The following is a 23,222-nucleotide window of genomic DNA, read 5'->3' as shown; positions in this document are numbered from 1 at the left end:
ACGCTCAATTACAAGACAAAATTATTTTACGAGATTAAAATTTTATTCCGTGAGAAATTTTTACTGTTTAGTATTCACGAATAACCATTAATACAAGCCGAATGTGTTAGCGTTATATGGGATGGGCGGTAGCGTTGTTAATAGATCGCGAGTTTAGGTAGTGGCGTTCACATCTTCTTACCATTCACGCTATGGGATTTGACAAGATCGTTTGCGAGTGCGGGAAGCTGCTAAATTTTGTCGTAACCTACGGTGAGTACACTTGAGTTGTCATTAAACTAATTTCAATTCTTATTTCCACACTCTTTAATGCGGACGCACATAATTGAGTTATTGCTGGTTATAGGTATTATTTTTAAATGATGCTATATTCAGAGCATTTCTTCGATAAACAGGCTGGTATATTAATGGATCAATATGAATGTAGACTGGCTGCTTTTTCGCTTGCATTGCCAACCAAAAAAAAAAAATTCGATTTATGTCTGTTATTATTTACTTACAGCTTATATAATTTTGTAGAAATTTCCCGAGTCCCCAATAATTAAATTTCCAAGTAAAACTTTTTTCATAACTGTTCGATGCATGTACTGGCCATCTACAACATGGATTTTTTAGAGGCTGTAGCACGTTTTCTGAACTGACCTATTGATGAGTTACGTATCATGTGTGAAATGGAGAGTTGGTTTGATTTAAAACATTTGATTTAAAACTATTCTTTTTTTTTTGCAAATATGAGGGCCACAACGATAGTTTTTTTTTCATCCTATATATTCCCTTGTGGAAACCTTCTTGTAATGGGCCTCGCTAATGAGCCATTTTCTTGGAAAATGTTCAATGTTTCTTTTGAACGCGATCAGTTAAAACTTTTTATATGTGTATATATAACAATCAAATTAATTTAATCTTGAATTGATATCCTGTACAGGAACCATCTCGTATATGTAGGAAGAGAAACCTCATTCATCTACTTAATAATTCACTATCATCATTATTGATGTCATCATATATATCATACCTGATAAAAACGCGTATAACATAAATAAAATAAATAAACAAATTGTAACAATATTCTTGATGCAGTGTTGGAGCATTAGACACTTTGTTTCTAACTCTAACAAAATTTAGAGGCGCCTCAGCTTTTGGTAATCCAAATCAGAAGCTGCTGCGTCTGTAAATTTTCACTGGGAACTCGCTCGCATGTCGCGCTTGACTGGAGTAGTCGCGAGGGCTGGACTTCGCTGCACGCTTGCGTCCGCGTGTATAGCGTCATGTGCAGTCAGGCGCACGCGAGCGGCATGCTTCGATCGTTCTATTAACCTCTTACCAGGAACAAGATCTTATTTATAAACTTAATCCCCCATTTTATTAGAGTTTGTAAGTATTTTCTTCAGTTCTATTCGCATTATTCCGTGACAGCAAAATACTTTGAATAATTACTTAGTAAATGCGTAAACATCAGTTCGTTGGTTGTCCAAAGATGAGTTGAAGCTCTTAAGACTCCTGCTATAGTAGCCAAATGATCAATGCAAGTTGTGTTATCTAGTAAAGTGTTATTATATATAAAGAAACGGGATTTTTGTCTGATAATCCAGTAACCGCGGACTGGCTACTCAAGGTCCGCGTTGGATCATGTCGGAGAAAAGTTATCCGAGCCTCGCGCGTGTCCAGTGAACGGCCGAAGGCTTGACACTGATGCTGCATTATTGTTTAACCAGCCTCCAATAATACTTGTGTGTAACTCCTACCAACCTAGCGTCCATGGTAATGAGGAGCATCATCACCGACTCGCTCACGGCTCAGGCTGCTGTCCAAGCGCCCGGCTTAGGAAGTATGGCACAACCTTGCGTATTTCTCGAGCATGCGCCGTGTAAGCTTATGCCTTCACACGGAGTATGCGTTGTTTCAAAGCATGAGTCTGGGCTCATGCTTTCATCTGAATAATGCGCAGTGCGAGCTCATGCGTTATGCCTTCACATGGAGCATGCGTAGTCTGGGCTCATGCTTTCATCTGGATAATGCGCAGTGCGAGCTCATGTCTCATGCATGCCTCAATTAGGCACGCAAAGCACCCCTGCTTGTCACTCCCTGAAACCCTTCATATCTCGAGCACCTTCTTGTTTGTTGTGCTTTTCTTGCCTGCCGACATGCGCGTTTGGTTATGTAATCTATAGATCACCACCGTGAGTTGAACTATACAATTAACGTTTTCCTGCTAATCTTTTTCACGATTACCACGGACGTTAGTTAACTTTGCGGAACGGTGGAATGGACAGTAAAATAGTCAAGGAGTTAATTCTGACCGGCCGTTCCCTAGCTGATATCGACTCGCTATGGATTATTGAAAATACTGATTTTCCTTGTGCCCTTCAACTTGCCCGGCTGGGGGATGGAGGAGGGGGAGCCTTGTGTGCCTCTAAATAACACAAATATATTTTATTTAATTGAATTTTTTTCAAGGTTGGGCGTTTAATTTGTAATGTTGGATGATTGAGTCAAAATAGATATTTTTTTGTATCAATTGAGCCATAATAGATAATATTGTTTTTTTTTTTATATCAAGCTCCCTATTTTAGAGTTGACACAAGTTATTCAAATTTTAGGTTTGGGAAACTAGAAACTGGTCGCACAACTATAAAGAAGAAATAAATATGCATTTCTGATGTATGTTATCATAGAATGATGATGAGTCTTCCAAATCTTGATAGATTTACTGATAATTCGCCAGTAATTCTTCAATGAGAGTATAAAGCGAAAGCGAGACGCAGCGAACAGACGTGCGCACCAGTTGCTGCTACTCTGCTAGGTCAGCTTGAGGCCGTCCAAGGTCTCTACGAGTACTTTGAGAGGGGAGGGTGAGATGAGGGCTCAGCGGCAGCAGAGATTTTTTCAGTTCATATTGCAGCTCAGCGGCAGCAGGGATTTTTTCAGTTCATATTGCAGCTCAGCGGCAGCAGAGATTTTAATCTACATATTTGTGTTCCCCGTAGCCAGCTCCCACGGCACCGTGATGTTGACTGCGTATCTGCACGCGCGTATCTGCGTCATTCACGGCGGCGGTGATGTGCCATTTTCTAGCCATCGTTATCATTCTGTCAACGAATTGAATTCGTCGTTATTTATTGACTGTCATAATTATTAGGTAGTTTATGAGGAAGATTTTGATGCGGCAATTGTAACTTTTCCATTGAATAAGAAGTGCTTAATGCACGTGGCGGTTGATCATCTCCGATAAGTACCCAAGTTTCCTTTCGGTAACTTTAAAAATGATAGTTTTATGTTCGTCAGCTCAATTTCAACAAGTAACCCGCAATCACTGCCTTTTCTTCAGTGGAACGATTTCGTATATAAGTATTTTCTATTGGAGCAAATTGCCTACATATATTGAACAAAATATGTGTGCAATTACTACGTTTTAAAATGCCAATCGAAAACCCAGGAGGCACATAAAAATTAGCTGGTGCATTTAAAGTGTTTGAATGACAGCAGTCGTGGAGTAGTAGTATCATAATCTTAAGCTATATTAATAATATGTATGCGGGAAGGCACAAAAAACTGGTCTCGTACGAATTATCAGTCATTAAACTTGATAAAAATAATGTGTTCGTAATATTGATAAATCAATTTTGTATGTTGTGTGTATCAGGTAACAAGAAGATGGAGTACAAGGCCCGGCAGTGGCATGAGAAGTGCTTCTGCTGCTGCGTGTGCAAGACGGCCATCGGCACGAGGAGCTTCATACCGCGGGAGCAGGAGATATACTGCACGGGCTGCTACGAGGAGAAGTTTGCTACGCGCTGCATCAAGTGTAACAAGGTGAGGGTAGTGAGGGTACTGAAGTGAGGGTAGTGAGGTGAGGGTAGTGAGGTGAGGGTAGTGAACTACTGCACAGGCTGCTACGAGGAGAAGTTTGCTACGCGCTGCATCAAGTGTAACAAGGTGAGGGTAGTGAGGGTAGTGAACTACTGCACAGGCTGCTACGAGGAGAAATTTGCTACGCGCTGCATCAAGTGTAACAAGGTGAGGGTAGTGAGGGTAGAGATATACTGCACAGGCGAAGAGAAGTTTGCTACGCGCTGCATCAAGTGTAACAAGGTTAAAATATGAAGATTTGAGGAAAGTTGTGCGAGGGTAGCCAGACTAACAAATTGATGGTGGTAAGGGTGACAGGTTGAGGGTGAAGATAGCGGGTGAATTGAGAATAATATGAGAATGTGAGTAAACCAAGATGTAAACAACGATTGTGTGAGTGTAAAGGCACCGAGTAAGGTCTGTTTTTGAACATGCATGATGTACTAGTTTATGAGCGCTGGTCTGGTGGTACCTCGCATACATACAAGTTTGATCGCCACATAGTTGAACTATATAAGGTTGACCCACGAGGATTTTCGTCTTTCAGTTCAGCTTTCTTGTTGCGTCACTGAGATCGAGAAACGTAAACACTCCCGTCAATCCCACGATGGATTGGTTGACTGGTTTCATCGCATTTCGGTGAATGGTTAACGCCTGTGACGTCACTGATTTCAGTGACGTTACCGGAGAACTACAAACCATATCTGCAAAGATTAGCTTCTCATGGGTCAACCTTATACTTTTTTAACCATCATCGCTGCCCTCAGATCATCACGTCGGGCGGCGTGACGTACAAGAACGAGCCGTGGCACCGCGAGTGCTTCACGTGCACGAACTGCAGCGCTTCACTGGCGGGGCAGCGCTTCACTTCGCGCGACGACAAGCCGTACTGCGCTGAATGCTTCGGCGACCTCTTCGCCAAGCGCTGCACTGCCTGCACCAAGCCAATCACAGGTACCGTCTAGCGCTGCACTGCCTGCACCAAGCCAATCACAGGTACCGTCTAGCGCTCCACTGCCTGCACCAAGCCAATCACAGGTACTGTCAGGCACTGCACTGCCTGCACCAAGCCAATCACAGGTACCGTCAAGGGCTGCAGTGAAGGCCATATGATAGTCTATTTCTAAGCAGCAGTGCCCCGATGTGGCCGGATGTTTATGATCACCAAGATTGGAGCCGAGTTGCGGGTTCAAAAGCAGGATCTGGTTGTGAAAATTCTAGTCAAAATCGGCGAGGCGGCCGGTGGGTTTGAGAACAGCAAACAATAAGCACAGAAACTCATGGGTTTGGCCTAAAATCCGCAATTTGTCGAACGTGGCTCGGGGCCTAATTTTTGAAGCCGATTTATATGATACATGCACTTGAAAAGGCTATGAGTATTGAGTAACTTATGTGATTTTCTATCGTCTTCTATTTCATTTTTTTCCCTATAAATTTTTTCAGTTTTTCTTGTACATTGACATTTGATTATTTACATCTTGTGTATATATCTTAAGTTGGTAAGATTAAGATATGTAACCAATTTAAGACAGAATGAAATTAATAATTTTCATAAATTTTTGTCAAAAAAACTGGCATGTATTCCATTGCTAGGATCTTCTTGGAAATTTCACATTAAATTGTTATGTATCTCGGTAATTATTATGAAGATGGTTTACGATGTCTCATGGAAATTTTGAAATAGGCCTTAAAGATGTTTAATGTTCCATTTTAAACATGTTTGTTTAAAAATAATGCCAGTTTTATTATTATTTATATTTTTATAAATAATAATTATTAATGCCAGTTATATAAATAACTGGCATTATTTTTAACCAAACATGTTTAAATAAACGGCTCTAACCTAAATGTTCCATTTTAAAGAATCAAAAATAACCTACACATATTTTTCTGTAAATATTACCTGCGGATAAACTAAATTACATCATAATATCCATGTGCAGGCATCGGCGGCACGCGCTTCATCTCGTTCGAGGATCGTCACTGGCACAACGACTGCTTCATCTGCGCCATGTGCAAAGGCTCGCTCGTGGGCAAAGGCTTCATCACGGACGGCAGCGACATCTTGTGCCCAGAATGCGCCAAGCAGAAGCTTATGTAAAGCTTTTTGTCAGCCGCAATCTCTCTCTCCTCATCGAGACGATTTATATACTTCGATCGTTAAACTTAGCTGGCGAATAATACGTCTCAGGCAACAACATCCTAACCAACGGAGGGCTTCTGATAGAGATAGATGTCGAGATGTAACTCAGATATACCTATACCAGAAAGTGCACTTCATTTATTCTAGACGGTTGGTTCCTTCACGATATCACTGCGGAAGAAATACTGCCAGTTGCTTTGTTTTGTACTGAAACGCGCTTTTATGAAAGCTTTTCTAAGGTAGGCGCGTCAGCTTCATGTTTTCTAGTACGCATTAGTTCCATCTCACCGAATTTGAATGCTAGAACGGAAGAGCCTTAAACACTTTGCTCTAGGAGACGCCCCAGCTTTGAGCGTTGTAGGGGTGAACCACATGACGTGGAGATGTTGACCTACACGCCCAGCGCATATTCTCGAATGTTGAAAGTAGTAATGACAGCTTATGTGTGCGTCGGTATGCCTGTTGCCTTCTATGTCAATTCATTATTAAGCTTGGCAAATGAAGTTGCCTTATTAGCATAGGTCGAAAGGGCACCCTGATCTTCTTAGATTTAGTTGGAGCGCCTGAAGAGTTGAACCAGTTTCTTTTTCTCGCTCACTCGCTAATTTCTGCCAGAAATTTCGCTCCGATCTTCTTGCGAGCAGCGGCTTAACTTGGGTTCTGAACTATGGCCTTCTGAATCATAATGGTTAGTCTTCTTCCCAATTTCTTAGTTGTTTTACCGAAGTAAAACCTACATAATTATTAGGTTTGTATGCCTTAGTTCTTGAATATATTAAAGAAGCTCGATGGAAGATGCGGGAGTTTCTTAGGGCTGGAGACTTCCACTATCTTCTATCGTTGCCCGTGCCTGTGAATGCACAGTTGCAGGTGCTGTGCCAGTTACTGCAGTTGCAGGTGCTGCAAACCTGCTTCCACTGTGTGCGTACCCTTATAGAACAATCTTGTGATCAGCTTTAGGATCCATACTTACGTATAACCGTAGAATCCATACATCGGACGACATCCTAATAACATACAACTCCTAGCACCGTCCACTTTGGATTGTTGGATTGACATCCAACAATCATACGTAGTACATATTGCACGACTGGGTACACAGCCTAATCACGTTACTAAAACTACCCAAATGTGTTTCACACAGGGAATGGTAAAAACAATTGCCTTGAACAGAATATTTATGAAAAGATCTTTGGTAAAGGAGAAGCCTTGCTTGATAACAGGATAAAATGCTAGTTCACCTGCCTGTGCACGCGCAACTCCTGACACTGATCACGGCCCACACTCAATCGCAATAAATATTTGTAGAAGAATTATAAAAATACCTCAAAAATGCTCTGCTTGATATGACGGTAGCCATGCAGCACAGCGCACATAACACAGCCCGGCCTTGAGCTCAAACTCTTGGCGTCAAGGGCCCATACTTTTAAAAAAGTTAAGAGATCGTAAGTTCATCAGCCAATCATTGACGGCCTTTTCAAGCAAAATCCACCAATCATAGACAAGAAAATAGAGCGTTATTACTTACGTTCACTTAGCGAATTTTGAAAGTATGGCCCAAGTAGGCTAACTCGTGTAGATATACAACGGGGATTCTCAAGTCGCTACTCCGAACTGAGAACATATTTAATCTTACAAGTAAATACCACAAAAATCACGTATTCATCGAAAAAATTTAGAGGCAAACTTAGGGATACAAATAATCAGAAAAATTAATATGGCTGTATATAAATGAGACACAGTCGTAAACTTGATAAGAGTATAAATACTGGGCGAATTATTGCATCTGAAGCCAACAAATAATAATTTAAGACAGAAACATTATTATTTTACGTAGCATCAAAAATTATGCTAACATTACGGCCTGGTCTCGTAATTCGTCTCGACGTCTTGAAAGTAAAATGAAAAAGCTAGATTGCCAGCCTCGATAAATTGAAACATCAGCACCAGCGCCGAACTGAGCAAGTTTTGGCTCACTTTCACAGTTCGTAGTGGCCACAGCCTTCACATCCGCAAATATCAGGGGAATTAAATCATTTAATTCAGAAAATGAAAGTAATGAAGAAGTAAATACGTAATCTTAAATGAAGTAAATTCAAACGTACATGAAGTAAACTCAATATGAAAAATGACATCTTATTTCAGTAACAGTTGCTTCAGAAAGTTCCTAAGACTCTACTTCTTAGTAATAATAAAATATTTACATCCAGACAACAACCGCCGATTTAAAGCTAACGGCTATAAAATGACATATAAAATTTATGAAGACATTTACAATAGATAGGAAGATAAGATTATAGGAAGATAAGATAGTTTTCAACGAAACACCGAAGCCACATCAAGAATAAGCTGAAAACTGGCAACAAAATCAGCAAGTGCTCTGCTGAAAACTGATAACAAAATTAATCATCTTTATAAACAGTGATAAGAGCAAGATATGACGAACTCGAGCATGCTAAGAGTAATAGAGAGCCTCTAACAGGATATGACTGGAATGTCATCACCAATTGTGAGAAATAAGTAGCAATAGCTACTTATTTCTCTTATATAAGCACCATGAAATAGTGTCAGAAAATACCGGCATATCTCCTGGCGACCTGCAGCAGACATGGGCAGAACCGTCCGACCTGCAGCAGACATGGACAGAATCGTACGACCTGCAGTAGACATGGGCNACAACTCAAAGAGATGCCAAGTTACAATATAACTCAAGGAGATGCCAAGTTACAATATAACGCAAGACGCGCGTGCTGCACATGTTACAACTGCGACCATCTTTCTACGTTGCGTTTTTTTCTACTATATATAAAGTTACAACAAGCTTTAATCACCACATGTAAATCTCGAACACATTCTAATAGCAGTAGACTTATTCTAGATATGCCCACAAATAGAAGCACAAAATGCAATAAACTCCGAAAAAATACTCTAACTACGATCCAACAGAGAGAAAAAAAACTAGAAATAAGTTGCGAGGAATGTTCTATGTATAAGTTCTTCCTTACATAATTAAGACTTGACTGGCAAGAGAAGGCGTGTTAATTAAACATTCAAGTTTTCACACATCCTATCATTTCGCAGGTAGGTTAAAAAAATAGAGTTTTGGATCGACCCCAGAAGTGCAGCTCGATGATCTGATATTGACCTTTAGTATACAAATGCATAAACGTTGTCAATGTTATTCGTAACTGAAACCTTGGTAACAAGTTAACATCAGACAGACGACCAAGCCAGACGGATCTTTGAAAATTTATTGAGTTTGACGCGTTTGTTTCATCAGAGGAAGCATAACAAACAGCAACATAGGTTGATGTTCTAAACGAGAAAAACTGTCAGAACTTGAGAACAGGAAGAAGCCAATTGAACGTGTTTACTTTAGCAGCTGCAAGACTACAGCTGCTGCAAGACTACAGCTGCTGCAAGACTACAGCTGCTGCAAGACTACAGCTGCTGCAAGACACGCAAATGAAACATAACGAGCAGCTGGCGAGCTTCAGATGCAAGGAAGACAGCCAGTCTTTCTTGACATCGAGGCACTGCAGCAAGACACAGGTTAAGCTCACGTGAAATTCATGTTAAATAATAGAATAGTAAACGAAAAACAATAATGATATGGTAAAGAGATACCATTGTTATAAAGCCTAGCATTTGTAACCATTTAATGGTGATGAAATGCGTCACTGATATTTATACAGAACGTGAATCCATGCCTAAAGAAAAAAACACAAACAAAGCTCATACATGATGCTCGTTTAATACAAATCATCTACCCTGACATACAGAATAACGTGGTCTTTATTTAGCGCGTAGACACGAAATAATGAATTCGTTCAACTTCAGTCAACATTTCGTTCACAACAGCGCCATGAAATATCAGGAATACCAAGAAAAACTTGAGAAGTGCTCACAAAAGGACAACCGATGCTACCAATAAAGGAGTAACCAGTTACCAGCAGCGAAGGGATCTCAAATCGTACCAACATATTTAACATCATTGAGTGGCTGCAGTGAAAGACGATCGCTATTAGCAGCGTTTTAGGCCGGTATAGGCGGCCGAGGCCAGGGCCCATACTTTAAAAAAAATCGTAAGTTCATCAGCCAATCATTGACGGCCTTTCAAGCATTTCCACCAATCATAGACAAGAAAATAGAGCGTAAGTAATTACGTTCACTAAGGCAGTTTTGAAAGTATGGGCCCAGAATTATAACTTTACATTACGTCAGGAGTCACATAGACTCTTTGGCGATTTTTAGGTTTAGAATGTGCAGCTCAAAGTACTATTTAGAATGGGACTTTATCTTCTTGCTTTCAAATGAGGTATCAAGATGCAAATTTTAAAAGGTCCAAGTGACAACGGGCGAAAATGCGAGTAAAATCAAAGGTCGAAACAACATGGACGTTCTGGCAGTCATCCTTGGTCGTTACCACAAAATATTTTGACGTTCGCAGCGTCAAAGCAACCCGAGCAAATGATGGCAGTTGCGAAAACATGGACATAACAGAAAGTTTGTAGTTATTGTACTATGTAGCGTTCACCAGCAAGTTTCAATTGATAACATCAGGAGTAGCAACACGTGAACTGCAAACATTCGGTCATTGTAAAGCTGCTAAGGCATTTTAGCTACAGCCCCGTCAAGAGGGACCTCGCGTAATCTGATCTTTTATATTCTTGTTTATTTCATCTTGGACAATTGGAAAGGCGAATTATCCTAGGTGCATTCAAATAACAAGGTGTTCTAATAGTCCATTGCACTGTTAGAAAAATTACCGTTAACGGTATTACCGGTGTTTCAGTGGCCGGTCAGCACGTGAAAAGAAACACCGTGTCACCGTTTTTATTCTAATTTAACACAAGAAATCCGTAAAACATCTGATAAAAACGGCGAAACAGTTTATTTTCACGGGGCGACCGGCCACTAGAACGCCAGTAGGACCGTTTTTTCACCGTTTTTTCTAACAGTGTGGATGCGTACTTCATCTATGTACTTGCATTTAGGGTGACCAGCATGGCTTCACAGCACTGTAAGCTGGCACACTATATCCTTAATACTTTAACAACAAGGAGATCGAGTAATGGCTAGCGAGTATATATACGTACAGACAAATGGACAGCAAAAGTGAATATAATGAAGAATATATACAGCTAAAAGTGGTAGTGTTTCAATAAGTAAAGTTGCATCAGAATTTTGGGCGGTCATTGACCACCTGTATGTAATAACGGCCTGACGCTGACGCGTTCACGCCTCAGGGTACGCACACAGTGGAAGCAGGTTTGCCCGCGCGGGCAACCTGATTCAACCTGCCACAAGAATGAACATAGGATAATAATGTAAGTGTTCACAGTGAAAACCTGTACGAACAGGCTTCTGTATTCTATGGTTTCAGGCGCAAGCCTGAGCAGGTAACCAGCACGCTGGCAACCTGCTTTCACTGTGTGCGTACCCTCACAAGGCCACACCGAGCATCGGCTCACTAAACAGGGCCTATACTTTCAAAAAAGTTAAGAGATCGTAAGTTCATCAGCCAATCATTGACGGCCTTTCAAGCAAAATCCACCAATCATAGACAAGAAAATAGAGCGTAAGTACTTACGTTCACTTAGCGAGTTTTGAAAGTATGGCCCCAGCTCGCAACGATGTTGTAGACGAGATAATGGTTATGCAATCCCTACCAGGCATCTGCCCTTAAATCAACGTTGATAAGTGTTAAAATGTTGAATATACGTTGATCACTCGTGGTATCAACGTTATTTGCCTAGGGAACTGGTTGCCTTTTTTGCTGTGTTCAGCAAGATTTATAAACTCGTAGAAAGAGTTCAGTGTTCTTCGTGCGATACAAGAGGAAAAAATAGGCGATATTTAAGAACGGATAAGGGGAAAGAACATTTTTGATAGACGGTAAAGTTTGACATTAACATTCTGTTTGCTGGAAGTGATGGAGTAGCGCGATTTCTAATCTCAGTAATTCAACAACATGACGCCGACAAAAGGTGACGTGAGTATTTCTTTTTTCATAACTCACTCATACGACAATTCTAAAGCAACGAAAAAATTGTGCCGTAAATGGAAATAATGCAGATAAGGAGTTGGATACAACGGCGCCACAAAAATGACAGGAAGCTACCAGACACACTAGAATTGCTCATGTCAACACGACGGCACCTCGTCGTCACAGAAGAAGTTCTCTATTGAAATGAACTCTATTGAAAGTGTTCAATAGTGGCTATTGAACACTATTGAAAACTATTGAACCATATTAATATAAATCAATGGGAATTTTCCATACAGTGGGCCACTTACAATCAAGGCTGTGGCTATTGAACACTATTGAACCATATTAATATAAATCAATGGGAATTTTCCATACGGTGGGCCACTTCACTTACGAACAAGGTTGACTAGTGTTGTAAAATGTAATGGCACGCACTAATGCAACTAGCAGCGTCACACCCCAAGAGCTGGGAAGCCTTGCCCGCTTGCAGGAGACTAGAATAATAAACAATTTAATCATCACATGACTGAGCCTACAATAGGAAGCGACCAAGCAAGTTTTGACTAGTGCACATGCTGGCGACTTTAATATACCAGGACTTTTGTCTCGCCACATCTAGGATACATGCCGGTGACTTTGTCTTAGTATATTCTTAGATTTATATTCTTAGTATGTTACTAAGATTTATCTAACATTTCTGACCCATGAACTGTTCGGCCGCTAGCAGGCCAGCACAGCAGCTAATGCCACTCAAGATGCTCTTATTTTTTTATATAAGAGCATTTAAATCCATTATTGAAATATTGAGGATACCAAACACGGTAGCAATCATTTGAACATATCCGCAATAGTTTGTACCTTCATACTGGATTAATAATTGATGCTATTCAAAATAGTATGCAAAAACTATGCTACAAGCTTGCTTGTCGCCACCGCTAATTTGGCAATTGATCACATTATATCACACGAAAAAGACATGGACATGGGTAATTGGGTAATAATTACATATGAAATATAAATGAATTAAGATTAAATGGAAAGAAAACACCAATTTCATCTTCATACATAAAAATTTGCGATAGATATTCACAAATTATGCGATATCATCACTGAACACTCGCGTCTCAGACGTATCGCAGGTACAGCATCTTGTACGTACAAGGTATCGCAGGTACAGGATCTTGTACGTACAAGGTATCGCAGGTACAGGATCTCATACCTCCTGCCGTATGCTAAGTCAAGAGTGACGCTGTGAAGTTAAGACCTGTGTGAAGTTAAGTGACGCTGTGAAGTTAAGACCTTAACTTCACCTGGGGTGAAGTTAAGACCTGGGCCCAAACTATCAAAAATATTTACCATTTCGTAACTCTCTCAGCCAATCACTGATAAATTTCCAACCTAAACAATGCAATCACAGACGAGAAATCGGCCACTACATGTAGAGGAGCTAGTTTTGACAGTATGGCCCCTCATCCATAGGATAAGTGCAGACGGCGCAGTGACAGCATCAGTGACAGCATCAGTGACAGCATCAGTGACATCATCAGTGACGCAGGCGTCTCTAGCGCAGCTCCGATGTAGCTTGCAAATGACAACACCACGAAGCTATACATCGTAATTAATTAGCTATCCATCACGCCCACCTGAAACAAATAATGAAACATAAAACACACGACAACATCTAGCAAACTATGAAGTAAATAAGCGTGTGCATCACGTCTAGACGTTCAGCACGGAACTCAGACGAAGGACCGTCAAGTGGGGTGACTTCGGCCACCACTACAACATTAACAAATGGCAGCAAAACAAAATAATAAACGTTGGCCAAAGTGACTGGGGTGACTTTGGACACCGGAGTGACTTTGGCCAACGTTTATTATTTTGTTTTGCTGACATTTGTTTATGTTGTAGTGGTGGCCGAAGTCACTCCACTTGACGGGATGTCTCTCATGCAGAACACGTATAACAACATAGAAATAAATATCATTGAGGAAATGGTAATATAGAAAATAATAAATAATATAACACAATAACCCACCATATACAATCATGCCTACATCAAGAGTCGCCAAAAGATATATTAGAGGCAGTGGCGAGTAACAATAATTCAACAATTCATTCATGTATTCTATTCCTAATACTTCATGCATAGAGATTATCTTAAAAACATCAACAACATTCAAAACAATGAAGATATAAAGTAAAGTGAAATATATGGGATGATTATAGCTAGCAAGGGGAAGAAATTGATCAGATCAATGCAAGATCAATCTGATTCATCCCCAACACCTGTGTTGGGGAATTGCTTTCTGGAATGAGGGGAGACTTGTGGGGAATAGAGTGGCAGGGATGAAAGCCATGCGACCTAACCAGTCCTATTGGGGGATCTGTGTGGGGACCATCTCATTGGGGATCAGTGTGGGGACCATCTCATTGGGGATCAGTGTGGGGACCTCCTCATTGGGGATCAGTGTGGGGACCACCTCATTGGGGATCAGTGTGGGGACCTCCTCATTGGGGATCAGTATGGGGACCTCCTCATTGGGGACCAGTGTGGGGACCATGTCATTGGGGATCAGTGTGGGGACCTCCTCATTGGGGATCAGTGCGGGGACCTCCTCATTGGGGATCAGTGTGGGGACCTCCTCATTGGGGACCTCCTCATTGGGGATCAGCGTGGGGACCTCCTCATTGGGGATCAGTGTAGGGACCTCCTCATTGGGGATCAGTGTGGGGACCTCCTCATTGGGGACCAGTGTGGGGACCTCCTCATTGGGGATCAGCGTGGGGACCTCCTCATTGGGGATCAGTGTGGGGACCGACATTTCCATTAATTCGAATCTATGTAGGAAGTGAGTAAAGATATTTATTAACAGACAGAAAATTTTAGGAATGGTGTAAAAAAATAATATGAGATCACAATGTTGAGGAATTGTGTAGTCATGATGGGTGGATTAAATTTCATAAATTGTATATATTTATGAATTGTACAAAAATATGGGCAGCTCAAAATGAAACAAGCATGCGACACGAGGGCTGTATCTCCACGGCAAATCATAGGCATCCAAAGGTCATAGCATTCAATTAGCTACCAATACTCCGGGAATATTTTTAAAAAAGACTTTCATGCATGACCAGAAGAGATCATGGAGACTGAGGTAAGATGCAAATCTATCACGACACAAGCTCCACAAAACGTTCAACAACAAACATCGTCATGATGTTTGTTGTCAAGAGGCTGCATAATCTGGTCGACGGTAGCTACGAGCAGTCGGGCGGCAAGAAGAATGCATTAAAGTTTCCTGACCACTTCGCGTCCTTCCAAGCCATTAATTAGTTTTCTTACATTAAAGGGGCTGATATCAAATATGGACTTACAGGAACTTCCTCCATAAGACTTTTATTTGTGATCACTTTGTACTGCCAGATCGATAAGCATCGTTTATAGCTTTGGGGCCAAATCGAACACTCATACTCGAACTTTTGCCGAAGTTCACTTCCAATTCGTACAGAATAAATAGTTCTTGCAAAATTTGATATAACAACTGATGGTCGTGTGAAATTTAGGCCAACAAGAGTAGGTTTATTTTTTATCGAATAGACATCAAAACTTGCATCAAGGAGCCATTTTTCTGGCCGGCAAATGAGTAGGAAATTCTATTGAGGCACAGGCGCAAAATGACTCATTGCTTAGAGGCTCATTACCTTAACCGGAACTTACTCTTAGTGAATTGAAATACTTATTATTTCATCATTCTTTTTGTGTACAGATTGTAATACATTTTTTGCGTATTGTTTGCGTTTCTATATGCTTATTGTCGTCGCCTGGCTAGCCCAGCTTAGCCAGGCGGCTGTGACTTCGCCCTGGCGTCGCGACTGAGGAAGCTCTTCCTGCCGCCAAGACCTCCGAAGCGCGCCAGTCCCCCCGGGCTGCCCAGCTTCATGCTGCCCATGAGGCCCCTCGAGACCTTCACGGAAGACGCCACATTGGAGGGCTCTGGCAACAAGGGCGCCGCTCCTCTGTACGTATTGCTGCCCATGAGACCCTTCGAGGCCTTCACGGGCGACGCCACATTCGGAGGCTCGGTCAACAAGGGCGCCGCTCCTCTGTACGTATTTCCAGCACCAGCGCCCCCTCGGCTGACAGGGCCGTCAGCTTGCCAGGCGGTGCTCTGAGCGACGCTCGCCTCAGACTCACCCCCACAGGCGCTCATGAGCGGAGTTTTCTGTTGTCTGAGCAGAGCGTCGCAGTCCAGCCTCAGCACTCTCAGGGCCTCCCGCAGGCTTAGGTTCTCGTCAACGGTGGCGCGTAGCTGCGCGTTGCTCAATTCCAGAGCCTCGCGTAATCTTGTCACCTCCTTCGCCAGACCGGGGGCGTCACTAGCCTCTGCTGGGGCGCCACGGGCGTCTGCTGGGGCGCTAGGGGCGCCTGCTGGAGCGTCTGAGATGCCGTGGCTCGCTGCAGTTGTAGCTGCAACAATACAACAATATTATAACAAAGGAGAAAGTCCTTTGAGATGAAGTGGAAGCTTCACGAAGCTATATATCATGGAAACATAGGCAAGAGAATGAGGGGTTAACTTTGGCAGCCTAGTTTTTAAAAAATTATCAGCATCATCACACGAAAATTAAAAAAAGTACACGACACATTTAATGAGGTGAAAGTAATGTAGTAAATACAGGTATACAAGAATAACCGAGGTCTTATAAATCAATCGCCACGAATTACTAAACTTGATCATAAACTTCAGCGGCGGAAGTTAAATTTCAGAGTCTCAACGTGCTTGTAAAACTGACTTCAATCCTGTTAGCCGTCCCGAGATGAAGTGCACACATTCTGATCTATGCAAATGATGATAATAAAAATACCTGACAGTATTCCTGACTTTTGTTTGCAATAAAGTTATTAACTAGTGCCTCCCAGACTTAAGGGAGCGAGCGCCCACCGACCTGCCCGGCCAGGCAGGACGACGAAGGTTCCCGCAGCGTCGCGCTGCAGGAGCAGCGCCGGCACCAGCAGCCGCTTGACGCCCTCAGGCGTCCCCGGCAGCGCCCCCGTCACGTCCTCCCGCACCACCAAAGATGTGTTGAACACCTCCACCTGCACACGAGCCATACATAATACAGAGTGTTAATGCTTCATACATAATAACGTAACAAGTTCAATATAAATAAAACGAACACACACGGGCCATACATGATACATAGTGTTAATGCTTCATACATGATAACGTAATAAGGAAGACCACGAACACACACGGGCCATACATAATACCTAGTGTTAATGCTTCATACATAATAACGTACTAAATTCAATAGAAGACCACGAACACAAACGGACCATACATAATTCATAGTATAAATGCTTCATATACAATAGCGTAATAAGCTCAATTAAAGACAACGGATGGATTTTATTAATGATATTTTTTCCAATAAGTCAAAAAATATTTATCGGTGGTGTTAGTAGATCAAAAATCAGGTAACCGAACGCCATGAAATTGGTCATATAAGATCCTCAGACTGGCCATGACAGAGGATATAAGAAGAGTATAAGACCCTCAGACTGGCCATGACAGAGGACATAAGAAGAGTATAAGATCCTCAGACTGGCCATGACAGAGGACATAAGAAGAGTATAAGATCCTCAGACTTAAGATCCTCAGACTGGCCATGACAGAGGACATAAGAAGAGTACAAGATCCTCAGACTGGCCATGACAGAGGATATAAGAAGAGTACAAGATCCTCAGACTGGCCATGACAGAGGACATAAGAAGAGTATAAGATCCTCAGACTGGCCACGACAGAAAAAATAAGAAGAGGTCGCCAGAGGCTCCATACCGAGCAGGCAAGAGGCTCGGGCGGGAGTTCGTCCTGCAGGAGGTCAGCGAGTCCTGAGAGCGACGACAGCAGGAGGTCCAGGGACACATCCCCCACCACCGCGTGCAGCTCCTGCACCACCTGCACCGGCAGCTCCGGCACGCTGTACCTGCAACACCGCCTGCACCAGTCAATAATTGAACCACTCTTAGAAATTAGCTTAATATTAACATAACATAAACTTGATATTAGCAAGAGTATTATATATTAATAGGATGCTTGTGATGAAAAATCAGGACAGAGACAGCAGTTCTCTCTCGCTGAGAAAAGGTAGTGAAGAGGAACTTTCACAAGCGTGATTTAGGGCAAATATAAATTATCGCAACATTATATGAGCCGGACAAATACAACGCAAAAATCTGCATTTCAAAACGACGGGTTTTTTAATTCTATCTAACAGCAGATCAGAGCGAACCTACTAATTTCTGGCGCAGAGAAGAAACCTTCAATAGACTGTCAATAATACAACAGCCGAAATGAACACCTTCAATTCTATATGATAATAATACCAAGGGCCAATGTAAGCGGCAAAAATTTAACTTTAAGTTAGAAGGAAGAGCAAAGGAACCTTTTGTCTGGCGTGGCCGTAGCAGGCGGGGGGTCGACTTGAGGGCCTGAGGTTGGTCGGGGTTCGCTAGGATGCACGTCACTGGGACCTCGTTTGAGCCCGTCCTCCTGGGGGGCCTGGGCGGCAGGCCCATCACAGCTCCGGCGCGTCCACTTAGGGAACATGTGCGCCAACTTGGGGGAATACGACGTGCATTTTTTCCATAGGTTTAGTGCGTCTGTCTCGTCGAACTGGTCCAGTGACTTCTTCAGGTTGGAGTGAGCGAAAGAAAAAGGACCGATGCTCGGTCTGGGCAATGCTTTAGAGGCTGCGCTGTTGTTGGCGGCACACTGAGCAGGAGGAGGCACGTCCGGCGCGGCAGTGTGGTGGTCACCGTCAGGAGGTTCTTGAGATGGTGTCGCAGCGCGGGTGTCCAGCCTGATTCTGAAGGTGCAGTTCTGGTCTGATGGGAAACAGTCGTGCCAGCCCTTGGACCGGCTACTGAACTTGCTCTGTAACAGCATCAACATCGACAATTTGGTTGATACAACTCAATAAATGATAAGAGAATCGTCGAATCAGCTAAAAATGCTAAACAGAAAGTGATGGAAAAGAATTTTGTAATACAATCGAATGTTTTGGAATAAAAACCACGTACACGACTATAAAAGACATTGGCTAAACAAGAGAATTTATTTTTCAGATAGTCTCGCAGTGGAGAACAGAAACCTGGAACTCCTCATAGGGAACTGCGTTACAGTCCATCACATGCAGGCGCTGAGCTTCTATTTTGATGACTGAGTCGAAGCCCTCGGCCTCTTGGATGAACTGAAGTCCCGAGAGCTGAACATTCACCAGCGCCACCTGCCACAGACAATGTAATAGAGTGCGATCATTATAACCTTCCTACGTCAGGGCCTTAACGTGAATGCTGTAATGCTGGCCACTTTCATCATTGCATTAAGAGGCGACTTAAACAACAACACTGATTCTTCTAAGATTCAAGGAGGAATATATTGAAAAATTTGAGACGTACCTCTAGAAAAAAAATCAAGCAGCGAGTGTCACGGACATATCTCCAATGGATATATTAAATTAATAGCGTAGTGCACACCAAACATCGGCAAATCATAAATAAATTAACTCACGTTGCCTTTCCTCCTGAAGGTGCTGGTGATCTCAGACAAGTCTTCACTGGGCGTCGTCTCCTCGAAGGCTTCAGTGGCCACTTCGACAGGGGCGCTGTCAGCTGAGGTGCGGTCGAGGCCTCTGAAGGCCGCCTCCACACCCAAGCCAGAGTCGGAACGTTCTGCTCCTGCCAAGTGATTGTTCTCAAGGTTCAGTAGCACGAAGTTCTCACTGTCAGAACTGATATCACTCTGTATGGAAATTGTGTCACTGATGTCATCAGGACTGGTTTTGACGGTTGTCTCAAGGGAGGTCATGAGGCTGGAGAATCCTTTCTTCATGGACGTAAAGCTGATGATGTTGAGGTTGTCTTGGATGGAGTTGGAAGCAGCGCCGTGATTGGCATTCAAACTGGATGGCGCAGCGGACGGAGTAGAAGGAGAGATGAGGTTTACTTGAGGCAACTGAGAGTAACCTGAAGCAACTGGCTCCTTGACCATAGCCTGGGTCGTGGAGATGGTCTTTGCGCCTGAGAGGTGACCGTCACTTTGAGATTTGGGGAGCTCTGTCTCAGTGCCATCGCGGGTCTCTAACGCGGCGGCCGCCTTTGCACTCAAACTGTGATCTGACGCCGAGCCGCGCATCTCCTTCAGAGAGTCCAGCTCTTCGCCCACCGTAGAGCTCGAGTCGGGCACGAAGCCCTCCATGTCATGCATGGAGTCTTTGGCGGGATGCAGGGGCGGGATGACGAATGTCAAGTCTAGCTGCGGTACGATGGCTGACACTACGAGGCTGTCCTCGATCTCACGCACCCAGGGCCTGTCTGCTGCCGCACCGTCATAGATGACGCGGGTGTCGCTCGTGAGGAAGGCGGAGAGCTCGGTAAGCATGTCCAGCTGCCGCATGAGAAACAGCAGCTGGAAGTGGTTGAGCTGGCAGCTGATCAGGCTGTGGCAATGGACCAAAACATTGCACGCTGCTTCCTTTCTGCCCACACTTTTCTCACGCTTCACTTGAGCGCTCGCGTTCCTGACGCTCGCAGGAACTGATGTATCCGTCGCAGGGAGAAGACCTGAATTTATAGGCCGAGGCTCTCCGTTAACTGGGCTATACTCATCCACAACGCCCGGCTTAATAGGAACTCCATCTTTGATCCCTGGCATTTTGAGGTGGATCCAGACCGAGAGCGGGAAGGCATCCACGAAGGGGAGCGGCCGCTGCCTGAAGGAAGGCGTGCCGGTGAACTCGACCCACAGCGGGTCGCAGTGCAGGAAGAGCAAGTCCCGCGCCTCAGTCCAGAGGCTCTCACGACTCAAGCGGCTCACGGCCTCGTACACAGCAGCGTCGGAGGCACAGCGCGGTGCTGGCCTGATGTTGTCCTCTCCTGCACACAACACAACTTTGATGTTAACAGCTCCAGGTGCCGCAGGTTCGCTAATATTTAGGGCTTAGATATTCAGAGCTCCAAAGCTCAATGTTTCGCTCATTTTTTTTTGACTTGAGAGTTCAGTAAAGCAAGCGGCAGGTGACCGACGAAAAGTAACCAGGATTGGAAATATGGCCCCGATGTTGTTGTCACAAATTGAACGAAAAAAGACGTATCAATAAGCAATTTCCCTCAATTGAATGATTTTAGACTTGAATTTAAAGTGTAATATATTAAATAATGGAAAGCAAATTATCAAAGGAACTACGGAATTAAAATTTAACAGCCAATTTTTCTGATATCAAATAAGTTTTTCTAGGTTAAACTGAAGAGTTGCCAAACTGCGCCGTGCTTATCAGGGAGGCTCTGTACTCACCCATTGCGTGCCGCACGAACTCCAACTCACCCATGGCATGTCGCACGAACTCCAACTCACCTATGGCATGTCGCACGAACTCCAACTCACCCATTGCGTGCCGCACGAACTCCAACTCACCCATGGCATGTCGCACGAACTTCAACTCACCCATTGCGTTCCGCACGAACTTCAACTCACCCATTGCGTTCCGCACGAACTCCAACTCACCCATTGCGTTCCGCACGAACTTCAACTCACCCATTGCGTTCCGCACGAACTCCAACTCACCCATTGCGTGCCGCACGAATTTACAGGCCACAGGAAGGAAGTCGTCCGCGCGAGCAGGGAAATCTGTTCGAGAAATAAAATTCCTTGAAGTGTTTCATAATATACCAATAGATTTAATTACAAATTTGAACATGAGTATAATATTTAAGGGGTTCACAATGTAAAGGAATCAATGCAGGTCTCTGTCATTAGTGTGAAGCGTGACCTGACGCAATTTCATAATATCCAATACATTTAATTACAAATTTGAACAAGACTAAAATATCCAAGGAGTTCACAATGTAAAGGGATCAATGCATGTCCCTGTAAGAGTATTATTCGAATAAATGTAAAGGAATCAATGCACGTCTCTGGCATTATAAATTAGTGAGACCTGAGGCAAAGAAGAGCTGCCCCGTGGTCTGTGCAGCCTCGAGGGTGGCACCGAGGGCAGCGAGGGAGCCTGGCGCTGAGGGGTCCGGAGGCCGGCAGTTGCTGAGGGTGACACGCGACGCCTGCACCTGCAGCCCTCGCGGCCTGTCCTTCTGGTGGCCCGTGACTGGCTCGGTGCTCGCCTCCAGCACCACCTGCACAGTGCCGTACAATCTGTTATATAAATAAATATATATATTCTATAAATACGTTATAAGTGTTCTATAAGGACACTGGAATGTTTCAACGACCTCTGTTGAAGCAACTATTATAATGTCTTTGTATAAATACGTTATTAGTGTTCTATACGGACACTTGAACACTTCAACGGCCTCCAGCACCACCTGCACAGTGCCGTACAAACTATTATATAAATAAATATAATAAATAAATATATATATATATATATATTAACTTCTTGTTAGTTTTTTCAATAAGTCGTACTAAATTCTTCGTAGGTGTTGGAAGATTGAAAATCAAATTACCGATAGACATTTTTAATATTGAACGACGTTTCGAATGTACAACATTCATTTTCAAGTTAAAGACGCATAGAGTAACAAAATTTGGGTTGACATATGAACGAAATCAAGTAAATTGGATACCTGTCTCTTATACACATCTAGATGTGTATAAGAGACAGGGTTACTTGAGATATTATGGGTCTGAGAGGATTGCCTTCTTTGTGGGTTTTAACGTTTCCGTAAAGGTAACCGGGAGAATAACTACCCACGATTGGGGTGAGCAAAACTTGTTTAAGAGAAGAAATTCTGCCAGCCTACACTAATATATATATATATATATATTTTCTATAAATACATTATCAATGTTTTATACGAAATACGTCCTTCTATAGATACGTTATAAGTGTTCAACACGGAGACTTGAACACTTCAACGGCCTCCAGTACCACCTGCGCATGAATAGAAATAGGAATAAATAAGATAAGAATAGGGGGATTTGGGGATTGAGATGCGGAGTTTGAATTAAGGGGTGGAGCTCGAGCCGCCTAGCACGCATGCGCGGGACCGGGGGAGTATTTAACAGGAGGTAGCGGGCGACCGCGGGCAGTCACGCGGCGGCGTTAGAGAGAGTCGGACAAACAGTGAGTGTTTAGACACAATCGTGGTGTTCGTTATTTTCTTGGATCACGACGTCTCTTCAGACAATTCAGCCGACCACGATATATATAATATAT

At 43.1% G+C, this 23,222-nt stretch overlaps 2 protein-coding genes across 2 annotated transcripts in view; one reads left to right on the top strand and one right to left on the bottom strand.

The window, feature by feature from the left end:
• LOC108673145 overlaps positions 1–6,889 on the top strand; it is a 67,494-nt gene extending 60,605 nt beyond the window's left edge. Inside the window, exons 8-10 of the mRNA XM_018160930.2 lie at positions 3,644–3,813; positions 4,617–4,803; positions 5,793–6,889. Of these exons, the coding sequence (XP_018016419.2) occupies positions 3,644–3,813; positions 4,617–4,803; positions 5,793–5,950 (515 nt within the window). The 3' untranslated portion in view covers positions 5,951–6,889. The remainder of the gene's footprint in view (positions 1–3,643; positions 3,814–4,616; positions 4,804–5,792) is intronic.
• A 5,805-nt stretch (positions 6,890–12,694) lies between these two features.
• The window catches only part of LOC108673136, a 26,886-nt gene continuing 16,358 nt past the window's right edge, over positions 12,695–23,222 (bottom strand). The window contains exons 11-19 of the mRNA XM_047881234.1: positions 21,987–22,179; positions 21,614–21,676; positions 19,562–20,925; positions 19,143–19,277; positions 18,435–18,925; positions 17,828–17,987; positions 16,935–17,085; positions 16,183–16,455; positions 12,695–13,627 (exon numbers count right to left, since the gene is read on the bottom strand). Of these exons, the coding sequence (XP_047737190.1) occupies positions 13,611–13,627; positions 16,183–16,455; positions 16,935–17,085; positions 17,828–17,987; positions 18,435–18,925; positions 19,143–19,277; positions 19,562–20,925; positions 21,614–21,676; positions 21,987–22,179 (2,847 nt within the window). The 3' untranslated portion in view covers positions 12,695–13,610. The remainder of the gene's footprint in view (positions 13,628–16,182; positions 16,456–16,934; positions 17,086–17,827; positions 17,988–18,434; positions 18,926–19,142; positions 19,278–19,561; positions 20,926–21,613; positions 21,677–21,986; positions 22,180–23,222) is intronic.

This window comes from Hyalella azteca, unplaced genomic scaffold (genome assembly GCF_000764305.2).
Source record: "Hyalella azteca isolate HAZT.00-mixed unplaced genomic scaffold, Hazt_2.0.2 contig7398, whole genome shotgun sequence".
NCBI classification, from domain to species: Eukaryota; Metazoa; Arthropoda; class Malacostraca; order Amphipoda; family Hyalellidae; genus Hyalella; species Hyalella azteca.
This window is presented reverse-complemented; position numbering and strand designations above follow the sequence as displayed.